The sequence below is a fragment of the Phodopus roborovskii genome, unplaced genomic scaffold (assembly GCF_943737965.1).
Source record: "Phodopus roborovskii unplaced genomic scaffold, PHOROB, whole genome shotgun sequence".
NCBI lineage: Eukaryota > Metazoa > Chordata > Mammalia > Rodentia > Cricetidae > Phodopus > Phodopus roborovskii.
In genome coordinates, this window is record NW_026125700.1 from 1,865,353 (window position 1) to 1,888,317 (window position 22,965).

A 22,965-nucleotide genomic window follows, 5' to 3' on the forward strand; every position below is an offset into this window, starting at 1 on the left:
CAAAGTGCTGGATGGACTCCTCAGTGTTGGATTTATGTACCACAGCACCTCTTGTCTTAGTTTCTGTGTTACTCAATGCTCTAGTCACATGTGAACACATAATTAGCCATGAGCTGTAGGAATTGACCCCATTACAGAATCTGATTTGCAAAGGAATAAGTTCAAAGATCCTCTCTGATACACTCTCCAGCTACTCCTCTAAGTAGCAGAAGAGTACTGTGATGATTAGCAATAACTTTGGGCACTGAAGAACAACAATTTCTAGCGTAGAGAACCTTGGGAATATAAGCAATCCTATATAGATAGGAAGGATCCTTTCTGGGATGGAAGAGCAAATTCTGAAAATTGATTTTAGGCTTAAAGGAAATACTCAACCACTCATCCTGTCTCAGTTTTGAGTTCCAGGCTGCCTCTCTCCTAAGTCCCCTTATGATAAAGACTAGCTCAGTACAGTGCTGAACTAAGGTTTGGGACTAACTAATTTCCCACCTAATAAAATATATGTGGTTCTTGTGTCACCCTTTGGGCTCATGCATCCTGTGTGGACCACAAAGGGACGATAGGGCTAAAGCAATGCTCAAATATTCCCTGGCTGCTTTTCACCATGATTTATGCCTTAACAGCATCTGAAACTCATCCCTATCCCTACCAGCGACTTGGTCTAAGAAGGTAATAGCAACTATTTGCCTCTGGCACTGAGTAAACAGCCCTCATGCTTGAATCACTGTTGGTGAAATGTTAGAATGTAATCCACTGTGTGTAACTGACAGCTGTTAGTTTTCAGGAAAACATGCAGTTTTGATGTTAAGATTGGTTTCACCATGATTTCAACCTGCAAAAGCAACAAGGTTCCATATGAGCTACCTAACTCTCACATAAATGAAATAACAGTGTCTTCCACATTTGGCCCAATAAATCATAAAATGCATGTACTCAGGCAGCCATCTAAATGTCAAACTCAGCTTGTTCTTCTTGCTCTCCTTTTAAACTATGCTCAAAAATAAGGAAAAACTGTCAATGTGATAAAAATCCTAGAGTGTCATGGACTTCTATAGTCTCCTGAATCCTTTCCCCAGAATATGTTCTCTTGTTGGTTTTAATTTGGACATTGAACAACCCTTAATCTTCACATTTCTGAAGAGAAGACAAATAAACAACCAGCAGTGAACTGCAAGGACTATCCAGTTGACAACAGATTCCCTATAATTGCTTCTTGACCAAGAACCTCAGCCAAGTTTCTAAGGTTGTAGATCTCAGAGTCTAAATGTAACCACTGAAAGCAGGTAGAGAGAGTTCACTGACAAAATGGCCTAAGCTCTGCATTTACTACATGGAAAAAGGAGATTGTACAAGTACTGAGATGAGGAAGGAAACTTAATGAGACAATAAAAAAGACCAAAGTAAGAAAGACAGTAAATAATGGCTAGGACCCAGAATGCCCTTGCTTTGAGAATTTGGTTGGCCTAGACACACTTAAAGGTCTTTGATTACCAAGCAGTAACTACAGGATATATTAAGTGAGCAAAAAGGCTTGTCCAGGGGATGTTTTAGCTTTAGAAGTGATAAGAAACAAACCAGGAAAGAATTAGGAAATAGGAGAAAATAAGAAAGCTGAGCTCTTAGAAACCAAAAAAAGAAAAAAAAAGACACATGAAAAGAAGAGTTGGGAATATAACCACAAAGATACACTGAGATCTTAAACTTACTTGTATTAATGGAAGCCATTTACTCAATTGTAAACAATACAGATAACACATGCTGGGAAGAAGAAGTATGTGGAATGCTGTGGAAATTTTAGTAAAAAGAGATACTAATGGTCATATTCTGGCAATGCTGACTGCCAATACCAAACTAAGTGGCCAGGACAAAATAAAGAGAGATAACCAAGGTGCCAAAGTCACTGATAGTGATTAGTAACATAATAGTCTAGTAAAGATGGACCTTATGTGAAGACCTTGTTCTGTCTTGGATACAGCAAACAGGTTTTGCAAAGAGATATAATAATTCAAAACTGTATTTATGATGTGAATGAAACATTTGGATGCCTAATGTTTACTATAAGCACACTTTAGATGTACAGAGACCCATATAATTAGACCTAATTATTTACTAATCTAACATATTATTGAATTCTAACATCTATATGACGGGGAAAAATCAACTATGCAAAAGGCAGATCTTGGACAAAATATGGAAAGCAAGGTTAAAAACTGACTTTAAATTTTAGGTTGGATCTGTCTATAATAGCCTAAATAATTTTCCCAACATAAAAGCAAATGCTTGATCCACTACACTAATAGATTAAAAAAAAAAAAAAAAAAAAAAAAAAAAAAAAAGGTCAGGAGTCACAAATTCTTTACTGTTTGTACACCATACTACAATAAGAAAGGCCAATAACAGATCCAATTACCTTAATGAACTACTAGCCTGGACACTAACTTTGGCCTTACCAAACCATTGGGTATCTTGTAACCTGTACCTCATAATTTCCAATATCATAGCTTTGGTTATATGAGAACCTTTCTTTTAATCAATGAAGAAAAATTAGCACCCAATATGTTACACCAGTCCCAAGCCAGTCATACCACCTACTAACTTTTCTCAGAGCACAGTGTTTGTAAGAGCAGATCTGTGATTCAGTATCTGGTCATTACTTTCCTTACTCTTGAACATATTCCACCTTTTCATGAATTCACTAAAGGCAAAGAAGAGCTATGCATGTAAGATGTCTTACTGGGATCTTCTCAGAAGCAGAGCCTAAGACAGCAATTCTAATACAGGCAAATGTATTTAAATACAGTCGTTCTGGCATATGTGGTGCATGATCCTAGCACAAGAGAGGCTCAAACAGTACAGACAGAAGTTGGAGGAAAGCATGAGCTACATATTAAACCCTGTGAAAGAAGGGGGAATATGAACAAGTAAAAAAAGAAAGTTGACCCGAGAAAACATACACTGAGGAGTAGCAAAGTGATAAGTGATACAAGAAAATCAAAAACTATTGGCAATTTGAGGGTTTCTGAAGGAAAAATAAACCTGGATAAAAAGCAATGTGGATTTAAGCATTGATCACACAACACGCCTGGATACCAGGCAGGAAATCTTATCCACTGCTAAGAGGAGGAACAATTAGGCCACAAGTACAAACCTTTGACAAAACTTGGGGAAATGGTATTTTATTTTGGTCATAGTGTGTTAATTCCACCAGTTGAGTAGAGGCTTTTCAAATCAAAATATATATCATAGCAAGCAATGTAGCCACAAATGTTCTACTCAATAAACTGTCTTACACGGAGGGTCTCAAAGGATAAATTTTTGTGAACACTTTTTATAGAAAAATTATATAATTAGGCTGTGCACCAAGGAGATACAAATAGTGACAATGAGAAGGTGATGGATGGCATAGCACCATCATGTGAGTGTAAAGAAATTAAGACCCAAGATTAAGATGGATACTTTATATGCAATTCTATAGAATTCTTGCTGTCATTGGGAGACCTAACACCCCTTGCCTTTAACACAGATTGAATACAGATTGAGTGAAGGAGACTCCTCGGAGTCCTTATTTCTTTACCCCCTTTCCCTGTTGCACACTTTCCAAACAAAGAATCAAGTTGGGTCAGATGTCAGCACCATCAATTAGAATGCTGTTGCTAGAGAGTAGAGTGTGCAGTCATTATGCTCTTATAAAATTCCATACAAATACACGGCATTCTGTTCCTCTTCCTCTGGCCGTCAAGCAGCTGATGTGATAAACTGTCTATCCTTTTTTCTCTCTGCAACATGGCAGCCAGCTCTAAGGATACGATCCAGTAATTCTAGATCTCTTGTTTGAAATATTATTTCTTTCCTGGAATTTTTAAATCTTCTATGCCAATTTAATATCTCATTAAAAGGTTAACAATCAAAAAGGGTCTCACAGTCAGACTTAGGGCATTTTGTAGCCTCAATATGAAATCACTTACACTGTGCCATTATCCGATGATCACTGTATAGGTAGTCTTCTTAGAAGACTAAATTCAGTAATGCAATTGACTATCTTTACATACAGATGACATGTTTCACTGTCTATAGTGTGTGGTTTCCCAGCTCTTACATAAAAACATTTCACAAGTTTCTAAGGATGACATTTCAAAATTCCATTGATAGTCTCCGAGAACTGGATGAAAAACTCTTTGGTCCAAGAAAGAACCTTAAGAGGCATGTTATGGACCATGGAAATGGCCTCATGAAAAAAAATTGAACTTACCTGCAAATCCTCCCTTAGGGCAGGCACATACAGCTCAGCCATTAACCACTTTGGGTTAACAGAGAAGGAATAAGAAGTAAAGACTGTTACATTTCCAATTGTGCATGTTCCCACCCTTCATCTTCACCCTTCCGGGGGTTGGGGGGACAACAACAAGGGTTTCTCTAGAGCAAAGAACTTGAGGGCCTTAGTAATTTTCTTCCAGTTATCGTTTTCTCCAGCTCTAGTGACTAATGGGAGCTTTTCAACTCATTTGAGTGGAAAATCCCAAAATCTGATTTGAAGCTTAATTGCTCTGGGTAGCAATTTGGGGGTCATAGCACAAGTTAGTGAAGACAGTAATGTAGGCTCTATTCCATTTGTTCCTCTACATTTGCTTATTCCCTTGGAAATACACAGGATCACGTGGCTAGTTGGAGACAATGTAATCTAAGTAGGTATGACATGTGTCACTTCTGGGCTAAAGCAGTAAAGAGCCTGTATAAAATTCTCCCTTCTCTTATCCTTCCCCTACAGTGACATGAAAATACTGCAGATCCTGGATGTTTATACTATAGAACAGCAGAACTTCAGTCAGTGTAGACCCTTGAGTGACTGTGTGGAACACATTCCCTCCCATCCTATTTTTCTGACCTAGGTGGAATTTGTAGTGTGAGCAAGAAACCAAATGTTGGTGTTCAAAACCCCTCATGCTCTGAGGTTGCTACCTGAGCATAACTGCATTCTTAATGAAAGCAGCTTCCCTTCTTCTGTGATGCACAACTTTTCATCATCTTGTAATTTAGTTGTTACTAAATCTATATGTTACACCCAGAGTTATCTATGTTGGCTTTGTGGGACAGAAGATCATGCATAAATCAGCAAGAAAAGTTTTAGCTTTTAAGCAAAATACACATAGTAATGAGGAATACAATTCAGTAAATACAATTGCTTTCTACTGCACAAAAAACAGGAAATAATTACATTTCTTATAGACATTTCTTTATTATATTTTCCCATTTGAATATTTAGAGAATAATTTAAATGTAACGTATACTGACAGCAAGCACGGTATCAAATATTAGGCTTTTTTAATATTTTTCTTTTTTTCACCATTTATTTCTTCAAGAAAAAAAATATTTAGATGACCTCAAAGAAACAATTATTATGCTAATCACAGTGTGCAGTAACACATACAAGCCCAGACTCAATAGAAAAGAAAGCAACAAAGGAGTGAAAAGTCTTTCTCCTCAAATCATTTTAATTCATTTTTCCACAGCCATATAAATTTAAAGTCTGAAACAACAATAATACAGCTATAGAATCTAGGTTCTCTTTCAAAGCAGCGGCATATAAAACATAGAAAAGCTAAAACCTCAGCACAAGCTTCAAAAGAACAAGGACTGAGAGGGATTCGATGAAGACAGGAAATGCACAAAATACAGTACACAAAATACTAGAATGCATAAAATAGAAAGCTACACATTTCAGGTAGAAAGCATTGTAAAATATATAAAATATGCAAGAAATCAAAAACCTTAGAGTACCATGAATACACTGGAGCTGGTAATTAGCATTTGAAGATGGGAACAAGAAAATAGCAGTTTCCCATTTACAACTTTATTTCTAGGCTTTAGGATTTCACCTTCTTGACATCCTTCTTTCCAGAGCTCTCAGTAGCTGACTCTGCTTTTCTTTTCTGTGACTAAAATGGAAACAGATTTAATGTTCTGCTCCAATATGCACACTTTTAATGGCCCAACATTGTTAAATCTAGGATGTAAATGCATTAAAAAATTTTAACATGAATATTCACTTCAGCGTTACATTCACAGTCAATGTTCTATACAGTCCAACAAACTATATAAACCAATGGAAAATAACTTTTAAAGGTGTTTCTTTTTATGAAAAGACATAAAATATCCATCAAAAATAGTCATCAAGTATCTACTTACACATGGCTTATAAATGTACTCTTATCTTAAAGAACTACTTAATATTTAAAGTTTCTGGGAAAAGTTTTATTTATGAGTGTTATTTTATAACCTTAAGATAGATGTTAACACACCATATTTCATCTTTTCTATGATGCCGATTTCTTTCCCCTTTTAGCATCTCTGACATCAGGATGTATCTTACAACTGATAACAGATGATACTTGGCATCATCTCTCAGTGGCACAAAAAATGCTGTGTCTTACAACTGAAAGCATCTTAGATTTGATAAAATATGGTCGTCTACTTAACACATTCAAACAGCATGATCTTCTAAAGAACATTTTGAATCATAGACATACACAGCAACCAGACAGGATTAAAATCACAATTTTAGCCAGCAATTAACTCATTGCCAAAATAAAAGTTTTCTTATCTGCTCAGAGTTTCCATTTGCACACACAGTTTCACAAAGATCAAACAACTTATTTGATGGACTCAGAACTCCGGGTTTCAATATCCACACCATCCCATCCAAACTCTAAACTTTCCCTACTCCCATGGCGACCTAGTATCAGTTCATAAGATCTTGTTTGCATTATGCTTCTGCTTGGATTTTGAAGGGATTTTTTTTTAATACTGAGTCTTGTAACAAAGGAGTTCCTAACCATATGTTCTTCAAACAAAAAGGAAGCATGTTTGTGTTTGATTCTTCTTCTGTCTAAAACCAATTAGCATTTCAAAAAACCCAGCTAGGTAAAGGGTATCATTATGGCATTAAACAGAGTATAAACATATGTAAAGATGTAAAAAAGAATGAAATCTACCTAAAAGTTAGGAAAATGCTGAAAATTTTACCATTGGAGTTTTAGTTGCCCGTTTCTTCTTTTCGGCTCTCTCTCTTTCCTCAATTTCCATATTTTCTTTTTCAATCAATGAAATCAAAGTGTTACAGCGTCTCTGGAATTCCTAAATGAAATAATAAAGAACTTTCTAAAATGTATTCAATCCTTTAAGATAAGGTACTTCTTTAACTGTATCATTTCTGTGGAAGAAAATCTCCAAAATTTGTACTTTTTTCTCCATTCCCCCTTACACCATTTGTATAGGGTATTAATAGGTGGAGGGGTTAAGTGTTATTCAGTGGAAGACAGGATAAACAAGCTACACCATTGTACCATGAAACTTTAGTCAACAATAAAAGGGAAGGAACTATTGAGCTACAAAACATCATGGGGTCCATGGAATTATTCTGAGGGAAAAAGCCAATCACAAAGGTTGTGTCTAGTATGCTCCATTTATATCACTTATTTTTGAGGCAAGGTACTAGACTGGAACTCACTATGTAGCCAGGCTGGTTTTAACTGCACAGTGATCTTCTTATCTCAGCCTCTCAAGTTTTAGGATGACAGGCATGTGCCACCCTGCCTGGCTATGTAACACCCTTAAAGGACAGAAATAGGGAAGTGGAGAGCAGATCAATGGTTGCCAGATGCTTAGGAAACTAAGAGAATGGGTGTGGCTAGAGATAGTACAAGTGGCTCTTGTGGAAATGATGGTTCCACAAATACACAAATGGTAACACTACATGAGACACACACACACAAAATGCCTGTGCAAATGAAACCACAATAAGTTCTGCGAATTATACTAATATGAATTTTCAAATTACAATGTTACACTATAGCTATTCAACTTGCTACCACTGGGGAAAACTACATGAAAGATGAAGTTTATTTCACACTACATTTCCTTCAAAACTTCCTGTTACTCTATAAATATTTCAGAATAAAATACTAATGTAAATCACTTAAACAGGAAAGAATCAATGGATGTTCTAAGACTAAGAACATATGTTCTATATTTTGGAAACATGGGATTTGTAAAAGTTAAAAGAGATTTATTTCCTTTGTTTTCTTTTTATTTTTGAGATTATAATGTAATTACATCATTTTCCCCATTCCTTTCCCTCCCTCTAAACTCTTCCATATGCTACCTCCTTGTTCTCTTTCAAATTCATGGCCTCTTTTTTCATTGTTATTATCTGTATACACATATATGCGTATAGATAGATATAGATAGATATAGATATATTCCTAATTATAACCGACTGTGTTTTCAAAGCTGACCTTTAGCATTGGACGGCCAATTGTTCCACCCTCAGCTTTCCTTGATTGCCTGTGGTTATTTGTGTAGGGTTGAAGCCTTGTGGGCTTTTTCCTGTCTACTGTGTCATGTCCACTGTTGTTTTCCTTGTTCAGTTCATATTTGGGTAATCATGTTGGTGAGACTTTATGGATGTAGCTTCTGACATTCCTAGGAGACACAGTCTAACAGAAAGCTTCCTGATCATATGGCTCTTACAATCTTGCTGCCTCCCTCTTTTGCAATGTTCCCAGAACGTTAGCTGTGAAAGTATTTTGTAGATGTGTCCAATGGAACTGGGCTCTGCATTTTGGCTGCTTGTGGTTTGCTAAAACAGATTTCTTTGTCACAAGGCTTTATGGAACCTTCCAGCTCCTGATGCTCACCACAAACCACTACAGGGATGTAAGATGCAGCTGTTCCCAAAGTTTCTTAGCCAACAGAAGTCTCTCACCACACATCTTATGGGATTTAAGTTCTAGGAATCAGGGCTGGACTTGCTAATTCAGAGTAAACACTGCCTGAAAAGATTTTTGCATTAACCTTGCCACTACTATATTTTACTGCCAGTGAATCAATGCATTCAAACTATAAACAGATTTTATGAATGCATGGTAAGCATTAAACATATGACTCATTAATATGGAAACTCATTTATTATTAACAATTTATACTTGGCTGTATTTAAAGGTAAATAATGAATTAATACCCAAAGATAAATAATATTTAAATATATGATTCCTTTTTTGTGTAATAAAAAATGCGTGACAAAACACAAAATAGTTAAACACTCAAATCAAAATATATTTTTCTAGCAATTAAGAACAAACTAAAGAAAAAATTATCAAAGTGTAAGAATAGAAAACTCAACAAACTGTCAAAGAATTTTTAAGAACCTATTTGTATTTTATACTTATGAGTGTTTGCCTTCATGCATGTCTACACACCATATGTGTGCCTGGAACCTACAGAGGCCAGAAGAGTGCATCAATTTCCTTGGAACTAGGGTTATAGATGGTTATGAACCACCATGTGTGTTCTGAGAACTGAATCCACCTCCCCTAGTAGAACAGCCAATGCTCATATCCACTGCTTCATCTCTCCATCCCTGGAATAAGAATTGTTTTCTTTTGTTTTTAAGTTTTAAGAGCTGAACATGTACAGTGGTAAAGCACTTGTACAACCCATCTACAACATGTTTGCATGCACACACACATATAAAATAAACTTGCTCTCTGAAACCAAGGCTCAGAGAAATTGGAAGTAAAACAATGCAATTTCTACTATGCTTTGTGCATACATAGGTATAACATGTAACTTGGTTGCAGTAAGGTGTGAGAACTTTCATTCACTGATGTTGAATGGCAATGTTACTTGTTATAGACTAAATTTTCTCACCAAAATTCATCTATTAAAGCCCTACTGCTCATATTTAGGGGAATCCTGCAATATTGAAGCCATCTTCTAACTATATTTATAGAGGGGTGGTTTATGGCAATAATTAATGTTAAATGAATCCAAAAAGGGTAGGGTGCTAACTCTCCCATCACCATCATGTGCAAAAGGTGGCCATTTCCCCAACACACTAGCCTTGTTGGCACCTTAATCTTGGATTCCAGTCTCCAAAATAAGACAACAACAACAAAAAGTGTTTCCTACCTCATCAAGTCTGTGGTATTATGTTACAGCATTGAGCAGTGATCGAAGGCACTGCCTTTCAAGGAAATATATTGGAAATGGCCAAGAAATATTTAATTTCACATCCTCTCACCTAAAAATCCCATTCCTAGATATTTACTATAATAAATAGACACAAAATATTTCAAGAAAGTAGTTGGAACACTGAAAGCAGGGAAATCCTGGAAACTAAATTTTTGGTACTTGGGAATAAATGACAAAGACACTATAAGTAGCTGAAGGAATGCTAACTAGCAGTTACTATAAGCTAGCTCTGAAAGTAGGATCTGTGATGTTCTCTTTTTCTTTAAAACTTGGGGTTTGCATGATGGGGAAACCCACAGAATTAGCTGACTCAAGCTGGTTAGAGAACACTGACTGTGGTCTGACAAATGGGGAACCTGCATAAGACTGGGACAATACATGAGGCCACTGGCAGTGGATCTAAGATCTAACCTAGGGGTTTAGGAGGTGGAGAGTTGCTTTGGTCCTACCTCAATGAGATGAGGGAACAGACTTAGTAGACTTCCTAGGGGATGCCTTACCCTCTCCGAGAAGCAGATGGGAGGAGGATAGGAGGGAGGGAACTGGGATTGGAATGTAAAAATTAATAAAAAAAAAAAAAAAAGCAGAAAAAATGGGCCCGTTTATTCTGTAGAGGATGCATTTGTACCACAGTTCAAAAGAGATTTTGCCACAGCAAGTAATGGAGCTAAACTAGTACATATCTTTGTTTCCAAATTTTCTAAAATAAGCACTTAGGACTTGAACAATTTATAAAGTTGTAAGAAATGACAAGTGTTTTTTAAACATGGTTTTATCTTTCTAAGTAAGATCTAGAAAACTGCCACACAACACAGGAAACATTAAAACTGGATATATTACAACTATCCAAACATCATCTACTCTCTAATTCAAGCTACCAAAGAAACAGGAAATAAAAGAGAGCCTAGCCAGAAAGATTCTACACATTAACAAATTTGTGTTTTCCAATTAAAAACAACCTTTGTAACATCAGAATGTTCAAGATCCTTGGATATCCATAATTACCAAAGGTTAAATAAACTGATAATAATAACACTATAATTTTCAGTATTTACCAAAGTAATGGTGATATGTTTAATATGCAGACCAAATACTCTTCATAGTTTCATTCAATAATATATACACATACAAATTAAACAGTGTGTTATTCAATTTATCTATTATATAAAGGGCTAAGTTGACCCTGATGAGATCTGAACCTTGGTTTCTAGGGAGACTACATAGATTCTTTATATAAAGCTGATTCTTGAATCATTAAGCTGTACCCTACGGCTATTATTATTCTCAATAAGTAATAGCTGCCTGCAACTGCAGATATCTTTAGATACATATTCATGGTTCATATGAATGGTTCAGGGACAAATACTAATACTTTCAGACAGTCTTATATTTAAGGAGATAGCATATCAAAAAATGATTCAAAATAGACTACAATAATAAATTCCCACCTTCATCTCTTTGAACCTATCACTAGCTACTCCAAACACAGGAAAACAAACTCTACAGAAAGGCGTCAAACAAAGAACAAGCACTTTTTTCTCTTCTATTACTTCCAATGCAGATTCCTATTTTTCTGCGGTTAAGGGAACGGTTTGTGGAGTGTCAAACAACTTCTATAATGCTGTAGTCTAATTACCTCTTTCACCAATTCCCCACTCTTGATTCAGGAATGAATTTAGAAGAAGGAAAAAATAACACAGGGGAGTCAGAAAGAGAGATGCCAAAGCAATTAAGGGCGACAGAAGACAATAAAAAATGACAAATTGAAAAACTGTTCTGCTGCGCTGAAAGCTGTGGGAAATGTTTTTAAGTATTCTGGGTTCACACTGGTGGGAAATTCAAAGGGGCAAACAAACTTATCCATGGCAGGACTTCTCAGAGCTGTTAGCATTCTAATGTAGATTGGAAGTCTTGGTGGCAAGATTCAATGTCAGCATGCCCCAAATCTATTTCAGCACAAAACATTTTTTTCTAATTCTAAAATAATGTTCTGTAGCCGCCAACTTGGCAAATCATATACAAGGTAACAGCAATAGCTAGGGCTAAGTTATATACAGCTAAAAGAAAAAAAAATAAACTTAAAGATTTTCACGTAGTTTAACTGACCAAAGGACCTCCATGACAAATTTTGAGCAGGATGTGTGACACAATTAAATATGCATTTTATGCTCAGAAGCTCCTTGTACAGATTGTCACTTCATAAAAATCTTAGACTCTAAATTAGAAAGGGATAACATTAAAAATTATTTAGGTTGATCATGATTACCCAGTGTTAGATCCTTGCTATGCAACCTAGTCATCTGTGTGGTTTCCTCCAATGTCAGAGTACTCACTTCCTTCGAAGCCTGGCTATTCCAACTCTGAACAACCTTTTCTTGTGCAACACTGCTATTTGTTACCTTCTGGTGTCTAACAACTGGTTCCATATCTAACTTGCATAGCCAAAGAGAAGAATCCAAACTCTTCCCCACCTAACAATCCTGTGTTTTGAGGCAGCTCCCATGCCTCATTCAGAGTCATCTGCAAAGACCACAAACACCGCAGCTTTAGAGTAAATATACTCTCTTTTTACGTACCCTTCATGTAAAACGTTTCATGGAAGACTGAAAAACAGATAAATCTACCTGGGATTGTTATCTTTGATTGTCAACTTGACTGAGTTGAGAAGTATGCAGATTAGTAAAGCAGATTTGCCGGTCTGCTTGTGAGGGTGTTTCATGTTGTGACTGCCTGACAGTGTGGCTCAGATGCCTTTGGAAACAGCTTATTGAAGGGATTTGGAAAAGTTGGAAGTTGGATAGAAAAGAATGCTGTAAGGAGATTAATGATGAATGATTCTGGTGGGAGCCCCAAAGACCAGAATGCTAGTAAGTGTAAAGAGAATAAAGACTGTGTTCCTGGCATTTCAAATAAAAATGAGGACTCTATTAAAACTTAAGCTAGATGTCATGTGTTATATCATGGCAAAGACCTTAATACACTTTCTTCTTTCCCTAAAACTATCAGGAAAGTTTAAGTCGTGAACTATTTTATCTGTGGAGAAAATTCCAAGGCAGTGTACCATTCAAACAATGTAACCTGAATATTGCTGCCTGTATTTGGCAAAACTTGCATTGAAAGTTGTGAACAAAAAGGTGAAGAGTGGAATCCTGGTTGGGTTTTGGATGTTTTGTTTGTTTGTTTTTTGTCAACTTGATACAAACTATAGTTATCTGGGAAGAGAAACCTCAAGTATGGAAATGCCTTCATCAGATTGCCTGTAGGCAAGTCTGTAGGACTATAGGTGATGCCCTGACCTGGATAGGTGGTCCTGAGTTATATAATAAAGCATGCTGAGCAACCCATGAAGAACAAACCAGTACACAGTGTTTCTGGTCTGTGCTTCAGTTCCTGCATCCAGGTTCATGTTTTGAGTTTCTGCCTTGGCATCCCTCAATGAACTGTGAATGCCAAACAAATAAATCCTTTCCTCCCCAAGTTGTTTTTGGTCATGGTGTTTTACCACAGTAATAGAAACTTAACTAGAATAAATGGCAAATATTTACAATTTTGCAAATGATACAGTCTCCATCACACTATTTATCTCTTCCACTGTAGCATTGTGATTAGTGACTGAGCATGTAACTGAGCATGAAGCCATGTTCAAATAAAACTTCAGTTACACATACTAATCCTGGAATTTTGTATTATAACTTTCATATGTCAAAATATTATTCTTTGAATTTCTTTATATAAATATAAAAATAACTCAGCCTATATGCCATATGAAACAAAAATGGGGTATAATTTGACTCTTGGGATTGGCAGTCAAAAGTGAATAAATGGATTAAGTGACAAAAATGTATAATAAAGAAAACAAGTGCAATCCACATGTGTGTCTCTGAATTTATAGATGAAATTCTGTAACATTAGTATTTTGTTCTAGAATCTTCAGTATCACAAAATGGGTTTTTCTCCTTTTTTAAAAATACATTTCCTATATATTATCCCCCAAAACCCATTTATTTGAAATCAATTATCTTCATCTTAAAATCCTACAATATACTTCGCAAATTTGGAATCACCTTTGAACCTCTATAATACTAACAAAAAACAACAATCTATACTAGACTCTGTGGTAATATTGTTTATAATTTATTAAAGCTTGCCTAAGGATTCAGAAAGCTATAGAAGCCAGGTATGCACCTTTGATCCTAGCAGCCAGAAGCTAGGAAGTGGTGGTACACACCTTTAATCCTAGGACTCAGGATTAAGAGGTTGACAGATCTCGTGTGAGCCCAAGGTCACCCAGATCTACACAAGAGTGAATCAGTCTAAAAGAATTATAGCTCACACCTTTAATCCAACATTAGGGAAGTATGTAAGACAGAAGCAAGGTCTCAGTAGAGGCACTCATTCTCCGGCCACACTGAGGAAAGGTTACACAGTCTGAGGCTTGATGAGAGCTTGTGGAGACAGGATCAGCCCATTCAGCCTGAGCTAGAGGTGAGAGCTAGTGGCTAGATGCTTTGCTTTTCTGATATTCCGCTTGAAGCTTGAATCCCAATATCCATCTCAGGGTCATGTGTTTATTCGTGTTACAAGACTTTCATAGCCCAATGATATCAGAAGCAGAATAGAAATTCATGTTCAACTAAGCCGAACTGGAATCCAGATTCAGAGAGTGATAAGAAAATGGGGACGGGACCAGGCTACAGAAACCTACAGAGACAGCTGACCTGAACAAAGGGGAGCTCATGGACTCCCAGACTGATAGCTGGGAAACCAGCATAGGACCAACTCAGACCCCCTGAACGTGGGTCTCAGTTAGAAGGCCTGAGCAGTCTAAGGGACCTCTGACAATGGAACCAGGATGTATCCCTGGTGCACAAAAGGACTTTGGGAGCACATTCCCCATGGAGGGATACTCTAGAGGTAGGAGGGTGGGCCTAGTCCCTACTCCAAATGACTTGACAGATTTTGATGATCCCTCCTGGAAGGCATCACCCTCCCTGTGGAGTGTGGGGGGGATGGAATGGGAGAGTGGGCAGGGAGCATGGAAGGGAAGGAGAGAGGGAGAAAGAGAAGGAGAGAGGGAGGCAGAGAGGGAGGAAAGGCAGGAGGGAGGGGGAACTGGGATCCATATGTAAAATAAGAAAAATTTTTAAAAAATTAAAAAAAAAACAGAAATTCATGTTCAAATAAAAGTAGCCTACATTTCCCAAACAAGTTTTGAATGTTATTTATATGTTTTTGCATAAGTATTGCCACTTAAAAGCTGTTATTTCATGAAATAACCTTTTCACATAATGATGCACTTGTATAAATACCAAAAATAAATCTCTACTATGTCACTAACTGTATTTCTAATTGTTCAAATAATTTAGGATTACAAATGAAACACTCTAGGGCATATTTGTAACACACATGGCATTTGATACACAAACTTACCAATAAATAAAAGCCATATGAATTACATTCAAAAGTCTAGGAGGAGAAAGGTCAGCAATAAACTGTTGCATATTGGTGCAGTGCCTCAATTTCCATCCAAACCTTGTCCGATTGTAGAGGCTGAAACAAACTGAAGTCCAAACATTCTGTGTTGATTTTCTGACCTATTACCTACTCTGGGTATGAACCTATGCTGATCTCCTTGACTATAACCAACTTCACTTGAAGGTTAAAACTGTGGTAGAAAAACTGACTCCAGGACAGACAGCGGCACATTAGTCAAAGGAAGCAAAACAAGATAGGAAACAAGATAGAAACTAAAGAGGTTTTTTTTGTTTTGGTTTTCTGTATAATTGGTAAGTGGGGTGTACCTCTACTTACTTCCAGCAGAGCAGTATTTTAGATCATGCATTGCCCTGCTAAAATCTGTCTTTGACTCTCCTACTTCCTACACACTAATAACCCAAAGCTAGTTCTCAATGCAGCAGTTTCCTTCATCACTTGGCTGTTAGTTACAACATCTTCCACCACTTCCCCAAGCACACACTACTGGTTCTGGAATATACTGGCCTTATTTATCCTTTTAGTATAATCCTGCTTCCACAACTGGAAATGCACCTCCTGTGTGAAGGTATTTCCCCAATTCCTTTGCCATATAGCAAAGTTAAAAAATCATCTCCTCTATTACCGAACATTTTCTTTTTCCTTTTCTTTTCTTTTGGTTTTTCGAGACAGGGTTTCTTTGTGTAGCTTTAGAGTCTGTCCTGGAACTCACTCTGTAGACCAGGGTGGCTTCGAACTCACAGAGATCTACCTGCCTCTGCCTCCCAAATGCTGGGATTAAATGCATGCACCACCACTGCCCAGCAGGTGTTTTCAAAATGAAGGCAGAGGGGGCATGGTTTAGTCGTTCAATCACAAGGGAAGAAACAGATTCCTATGAGTTAAAATGTATTTGATTTACTGGCTTACAAAGAATTAGGTTTTATTGGGTTTTTTTTTTCCAAACAAAATTTGTTTCTCCACTTCTCCATATGCTCTTCTCTTCTGCCCTCCTACATCTAGTAGCTTTCTTTTCATTTTCAGGTCACATATAATGCCATACTCAAGAAGAACTAGTCAGAACATTTTACCAGTCAGCAATGTTGTCAGTGTACTATCAATGTTTCTTCTATTTCATTAAGACTGTAATGCCCTAAAATATCAATGTTAGCTGTCAACATGCAGTTAAGTGCTAACAAAAAAAATATAAAGTTGTAAGCAATAAAGCATCGCTATGGTTATAGAACAACCAGGAAATTTTCTATTTCCCTCTTATTCCTGTACAATATCTAAAAAGAAACTTCCTTTCCGACTAGATTGAGTATTTATAAAAATATTCTATTGGAACTAGTAATCTAATTATCATTTACTAGCCATTGCGATAACCATATAAAGTGGGAAGCAAGTTCATAAAAAGCTACTGCAATATTTTCTAGGAAGTAGTTTTTTCTCCTACAGTTCTAATGAGAAATGTCACTTTATTACTTTTAAATAAGGCACAATTTCATTAATAATAAAGTTGTGATTTGAAAACAAACTAATAACATAAAAATTTTATTACCCAGTATTCAACAGTATGTGATTCTCTGAGATGCTATCGCCAAAACTCATTTAAACTACTACAAAAGACAGGGTAATTGTAATGACTAACTACTAATACTCAACTTCAACTGTAATGTTCTTGGCCATGGGCAAAGCAACACACAGCTTCCTGAGCTAGCTAAAGAGAAAAACAATGCTTTCAGCAACTGAAAGCAAAGACTTTTTTACTAAAATTAAGGACCAAAGCCATGCTATAAAGGAAACAAGAAGCTTATTTCTGAGAATTAAATTTACTTTTGCTTCATTAAGTACTTAAAAAGAAACTAAAAAGAATCAAGGTAGTACTGGTTAAAAGTTAGGTACTTCCCCCTGTGCATTGTCCAGTGAACTGACTAATGTGTTACTGCTCTTGGAACTCTAAGAGTCTCCTCAAATTGCTGTCACATCAGTCACTAACAAATGTCACATCAGTCACTAATAAATGAACAGGATGGCAAGAAAATTAATGAGCTAATGTTGACAAGGGGACAGGTCAGCCTCATACAAGAGATACTACACATAAATACAGTATATTATCATTTCCTCTCATAGTCACTTTATAAAGAGCCTTTTATTTGGGATAGTTCTGGGATGACCAAGCATTAAGACCCTATTCTAAGATGGCCCAGCCCCAGGATGAAAATGGTAAAGGCAATTCACTTCCTCTGAGCTTAAAAACTCAGATTCAGCATATGCTTCCTACTTGTTTATGAAGTTCAATAGAGGCTGATTACTTACTTAAAGATCACACAATTTCTCCAAGAAAATTCACAGTCTCTTTAGCACAGAGAGATGGAACTGAATCTTATTTTCTCTTTTATACAGGCAGCAGTTTTAAATGGAGAAGAGCCTCAAAATCTTCAGCCTTTAGCTGAAGCCTTTCAAAGGAGGCATATTTGATAGCGGAGATTCGTGCCTTTAAGCACTTTGTGGGTGTTACTTAAGTCAGATGTCATGAATTCAGTACTTTGAGACTTGTGCATAAAATATAACCATTAGGGTTCTTACATTTTTTTCCAAGAAAGATTTCACACCATTTGTTGATGTGGCTGGGAAAAAAGAACCTTTTAGTAAGCCGAGTTCAATCATTAGAAAGATTTTAATTTAAACACAGCTACAGTCACAAAATGAATCAAATCCTCTATTTGAAGTTAGGATTTTTCAATGAAACCAATATTTTCTATTACAGAAATCACAGCTGCTTCTCTCCAGCAAGTAGTTTTATTCCCTAGATTATGAAAATGACTCACTAAAAAGGAAGTTATTTTAGAAACAAAGGGAGGAAGATGATCTAGCCATATTAATAATCTATTTTTATAGTTCTATAATTATTGATATGAATATAATCTAAAAAAGATGATATAAGTATATACATATTATAGCTCATACTCTAATTCCAAGAAATAAAAGTCAAATTTATCCACTAGATAGAAGGAAAAATCAAATCTTAGAATAGAAAATTTACCTTTAAAAACTTAAATTAACGTATTGAAATAGAAAATAAATGACTATTTTTTAAAGATTCGGTAAAAATTAGAAATTCTACTTTCTAAATGGTAATAAAAGACATGGGTGTCTCCAATTTGACTATACAAAATACAGGTTGCAATTTGTGAATTTGCGTTTACTTATATAGGTAATATGTGCCTTTTGGCAAATATGTTCTGAAGATTTAAATATCTAGAGAAAGAAAGAGCATGGAGGTAAATGTTTCAAAAAAATAAATAAGATGGAGGAAAAATAAGCATCATTACAAGGGAGTTCAGAGACATCTAGTGGTTGTTAATATACTGGAGTTTTTTTCCTTGGTAACTGAGTGAAAAGGCTTAGAGTTCTGCAATCATAATACTGCAAACAGCTTAAATCTTTCCTTGCACTTTGAATCTCTCTCATCCTACTGCCTTAGTTTAATAACTACAGAAACTAGACCCAACATCAAGCTCTCAACCTTTTAAAAATTAGTAAAATATCACTGAAATATCACAGAATTCAATAAATGTTTCATCACATAAAAGGGCACATATATTTGAAAATGATCTCCTGGAAAATGTAGTTAAGCATTTTTCTTTTACAAACTATTGGTGCTGCCCTAAATTATCTCTTTATATGCATAAAAACCCAAGTGACTAGAAATCTAAATGTATGGCTTTTAAAGAAGTTGTCTATTAAATGTGGCCATAGATCCCCTGAGCAAGATCGCAAACCAACTCACTGCCAAAGTCTGATGACAGTCAAAATGAAATATCATTCCCAAAAGAGAATTAAAAAGGCAACTCTACATTGTTCATCAACAACCTACTTCAACGATCTGAAGAACCTCATCAAACAACTGTTTTGTCCCTATACCTAATTGTGAAATAATCTTTTTATACACTGTGAATAAGTGGCACTCTGATTGGTTGAATAAAAAGCAGTATTTCTGGGCAGACAGGATGCTGGAAAGAAGGAGGGCAGAGATGCAAGGAAACAGGGAGTAAGCAGGAAAGCAAGATGAATACTATGTAGAGGTAAATGAGCCTCAGGGAAGCACCCAGATTAATAGAAATGGGTTAATTTAAGTTATAAGAGCTAGCTAAAAACAACCCTAAGCTATCAGCCGAGGATTCCTAATTAATGATAAGTCTCCATGTCATGATTTGGGAGCTGACTGGCAAGACAATCCCAAAATTCACTTGGATAGTTACAAAGGGAAAAATGTACCATAAAGGGGTAAGTCCTGGGAATCATAGCAGAAACCAAGTGATTAAATTTAGCATCACAAGTAGTGCTAACAATTGAAAGAATTAAGTGAAGAAGACTAGAAATGTGTGTTTTTTCGAAATAAGCAACAAAAGGAATACATACCATGGCAGTTCTAGACTTGATAAACCAGTCAAATCTAAACTGAGGAGCATTCCGTACACACTGTCTTAATTCTTCATACACATTTTCTCTGTCAAAGCCCATTTTGTGTAACATACAGATCAAGAATCTGTCTTCTTCTTCAGTATAGTTCTTTCCTTTACTGGTTCCATACTGAATACGCAACTGATGAAATGGAGCCTTATATCTTGCAATCTGTAAGTTTCAACAAAACGGCACTTTTCAATTGAATGTGCAATAACAAGTCAAACGCTAATCACTACAGCAAATAAAATAATCTATTAATAAACTGAAACAGAATATAGTACTTTGGCATCCAGTGCTTTCTTAATACTGATCCTTCGCTGAATTCTTGCTTCTCCACGTTCAATTTGAGCCATAATTTTCTCAATGTCCTGTAATTCATTGCAGCGTTCCCAAAACACAGCTGTAAAAGAAAGCTATTACTTTAAATTACTATCATTATAGGATAAAGAATTAACAGGCAGATATGGTGTCATCTATGTGAAAATAATATGATCAATTGTTAAATGCTCTTAAGTTATCATTTTACCCAAATGTGATACAAAAGAAACCAAATGCATAGAGTGAAACAGAATCAGGAAGCATATAAATGTAAATACAGATTTCTAGTAAGCAAAAATTAAAATAAACCCATTACCAGATCATTCACCCTTTTCCTTTGAAGTGGCAATTTCTATAGAAACTGATGGCTATGTCTGCAATCATTCACTAATCTTATACTTCCATTCACCTACAGTTTCTTTAAAGATGAGGGATTTTAACTAGACACATATGTGGTGATATATTGTTTATGATCTAATAAAGCCACTGGAGATCAGTTTGCAAAGCCAGCCACACTAGTTAGCTATAAAAACTAGGCAGTAGTGGCACATACCTTTAATCCCAGGACTCGGAAGACAGGCAGATGGATCTCTCTGAGTTCAAGGCCACCCTGGCCTACACAAGAGTGAAGAATATAACAGAGCTGTGACCTTAGAGCCTAGCATTTGGGATCACATGCCTTTAATCTCAGCACTAGGCAGGTAGAGACAGGAATGATATGGCTGAGCAGAGAAAGGAATAAAAGGAGGAGACAGGAATTCAGAGCGTTTTTGCCTCTGAGGATTTCTAGAGCTAGAATTGCCATTTCAGCTGGGCAGAGGTAAGATCTACTACTGGCTTGGCTGCTTTGCTTCTCTGATTTTCAGTGGCTTCGTTAGATCATAAACATCAACAATATGTGACTATACACATACCAAAGAATATTTAAATCACCAAGCTACCAATCAAATTTTACAGATGAGCCAAATAATCTGCTGCATTAGTAAGTCACATGACAGGCCGACTACTGACATTATCTACCTTCTCAAATTCGGAAAAATCTCACTCACTGTACATGTCTCTACCCCTCATTTCATGGTACTTCTTTTAGTAACAAATTTAAGGGAACATCTGACAAAAAGTCTTTTTGTCATTGTCATTTGTGTTATCATACTGTGGGGAATCAGATCTAGGACCTTTAGTTCTATCATTGAACTAAAACCCAAACTCAGCCTAAGTTTTTTCTTTTTTTCTTCCTTTTTCTTTCTTCCTCCCTTCTTTATTTCAGTGCACTGGGTGGAATCTAGGGCCCTATCCATGATACCTTATATTTTTTAAATATGCTCTCACTACAATCAGTGTGGCCTCAAACATGCCATACAGACTAGGCTGCCCTCAAACTCATGATTCTCCTGCCTCAGACACTGAATGCAGAGATTGCGGACATGCATCACAATATGTGGCTACCTGATATCATTTAGAAATATTATAAATTGCAGCTTGACACATACCAAAGCTATGAAAATATATTTCTCCTATCTATTGCCCCCCAAATATGTTTTACCTATGTTTTCAACCCTAAGGCAAATAGTAGTGTTATGTTACTGTTCAAAGAAAAAGATGTTCATGAATCCAGTTATATGAAATAAAATCTAGACACAATTAACTTCAAAATTCCCTTTTAGACTTCCAGAATGAAAAAGAGAAGGTATTCTCTAATTACAACAGATTTTCTTCAATTACTGACTAGTACTCTAGATAAATGAAAAGCTATACCAAGTAATGTTTAAACTTGGGTTTATTTAGAGATTTGCAATATTGTTTCCTAATAAACACAGAATTCCAGTAGTTATCTCAAATAACTAGGGGGCATGGCAAAGAAACCACACAACTACTTTTTAACATTGCTTATTTGTGGGAAGTGCTCTTGACTCTAAATACGTGAGATTCAGACTAAATTTGAAAGTTCAGCCTATTTGAAATTTAACCACACATAGGAAAACATTTAGATTAACCAATTTTAGTAAGATTTCTTTTCAGAAGCCTGAATTAACATATGCTCTGACACAGGAATTAATATGAACTCCACAGGCTTCCGTGCAGCTCTTCTGATTGTGGTTGAGGCTAAAGACACAGCTGAGTAGGACAAGGAAATGATTCAAGGACCACTGAACAGATTTAGCTAAGAAATCTTTTTAGATCTATTCCAAATTGCCTTAAGTTAATAGGGCCTGCCACTACCTGACTGAATTCCTTGAGGGCAGTTGAGTCTCTAAATGGGCCTGATAAGAACTTTCTACTTCAAGGATGACCTACAATGACTATTTCAACCTGCTAAACAGAAGCCTCAGGCCTATACTTTAAAAAGATCAAAGCAGAGAAGTGAGAGAATAAGAAACTCACGCAGAGTTTTTAACTTTTGTTTATGCAGGGTTTTACTCAGCTTCCTTAGCTGTCTCCCAGAGACAGCAGAGTACAAATGCAGTCATATCTCATATCTTTACTTACATCTCATTCACAAACGTTTTAACAATCTCTGAACAAAGACCCAACTAAATTAATGACAAAGAAACAGGGGCTGGAGAGATGGCATGTAGTGAAGAGTCCTTCCTGCTTTTCCAGAGGACCAAAGATTGGTTCCAAGCACCCACATTAGGCAGCTCACAACCACCTGCAACTCCAGCTCCAGAGCATTCT

At 36.3% G+C, this 22,965-nt stretch overlaps 2 protein-coding genes across 6 annotated transcripts in view; one reads left to right on the forward strand and one right to left on the reverse strand.

Moving 5' to 3' along the window:
- Positions 1-22,965, forward strand: part of Ocrl (OCRL inositol polyphosphate-5-phosphatase) — a 486,659-nt gene that overhangs the window by 338,746 nt on the left and 124,948 nt on the right. The window lies entirely within an intron of this gene.
- The window catches only part of Smarca1 (SWI/SNF related, matrix associated, actin dependent regulator of chromatin, subfamily a, member 1), a 70,271-nt gene continuing 52,777 nt past the window's right edge, over positions 5,472-22,965 (reverse strand). For 2 of the 5 annotated variants that reach the window (XM_051178469.1, XM_051178467.1), the window contains exons 21-24: positions 20,253-20,371; positions 19,927-20,139; positions 7,021-7,131; positions 5,472-5,933 (exon numbers count right to left, since the gene is read on the reverse strand). In XM_051178469.1, the coding sequence (XP_051034426.1) occupies positions 5,862-5,933; positions 7,021-7,131; positions 19,927-20,139; positions 20,253-20,371 (515 nt within the window). In that variant the 3' untranslated portion in view covers positions 5,472-5,861. Of the gene's footprint in view, positions 6,002-6,989; positions 7,132-19,926; positions 20,140-20,252; positions 20,372-22,965 lie in introns of all 5 variants that reach the window. The other 3 variants (XM_051178472.1, XM_051178471.1, XM_051178470.1) reach the window with 3 other exon arrangements.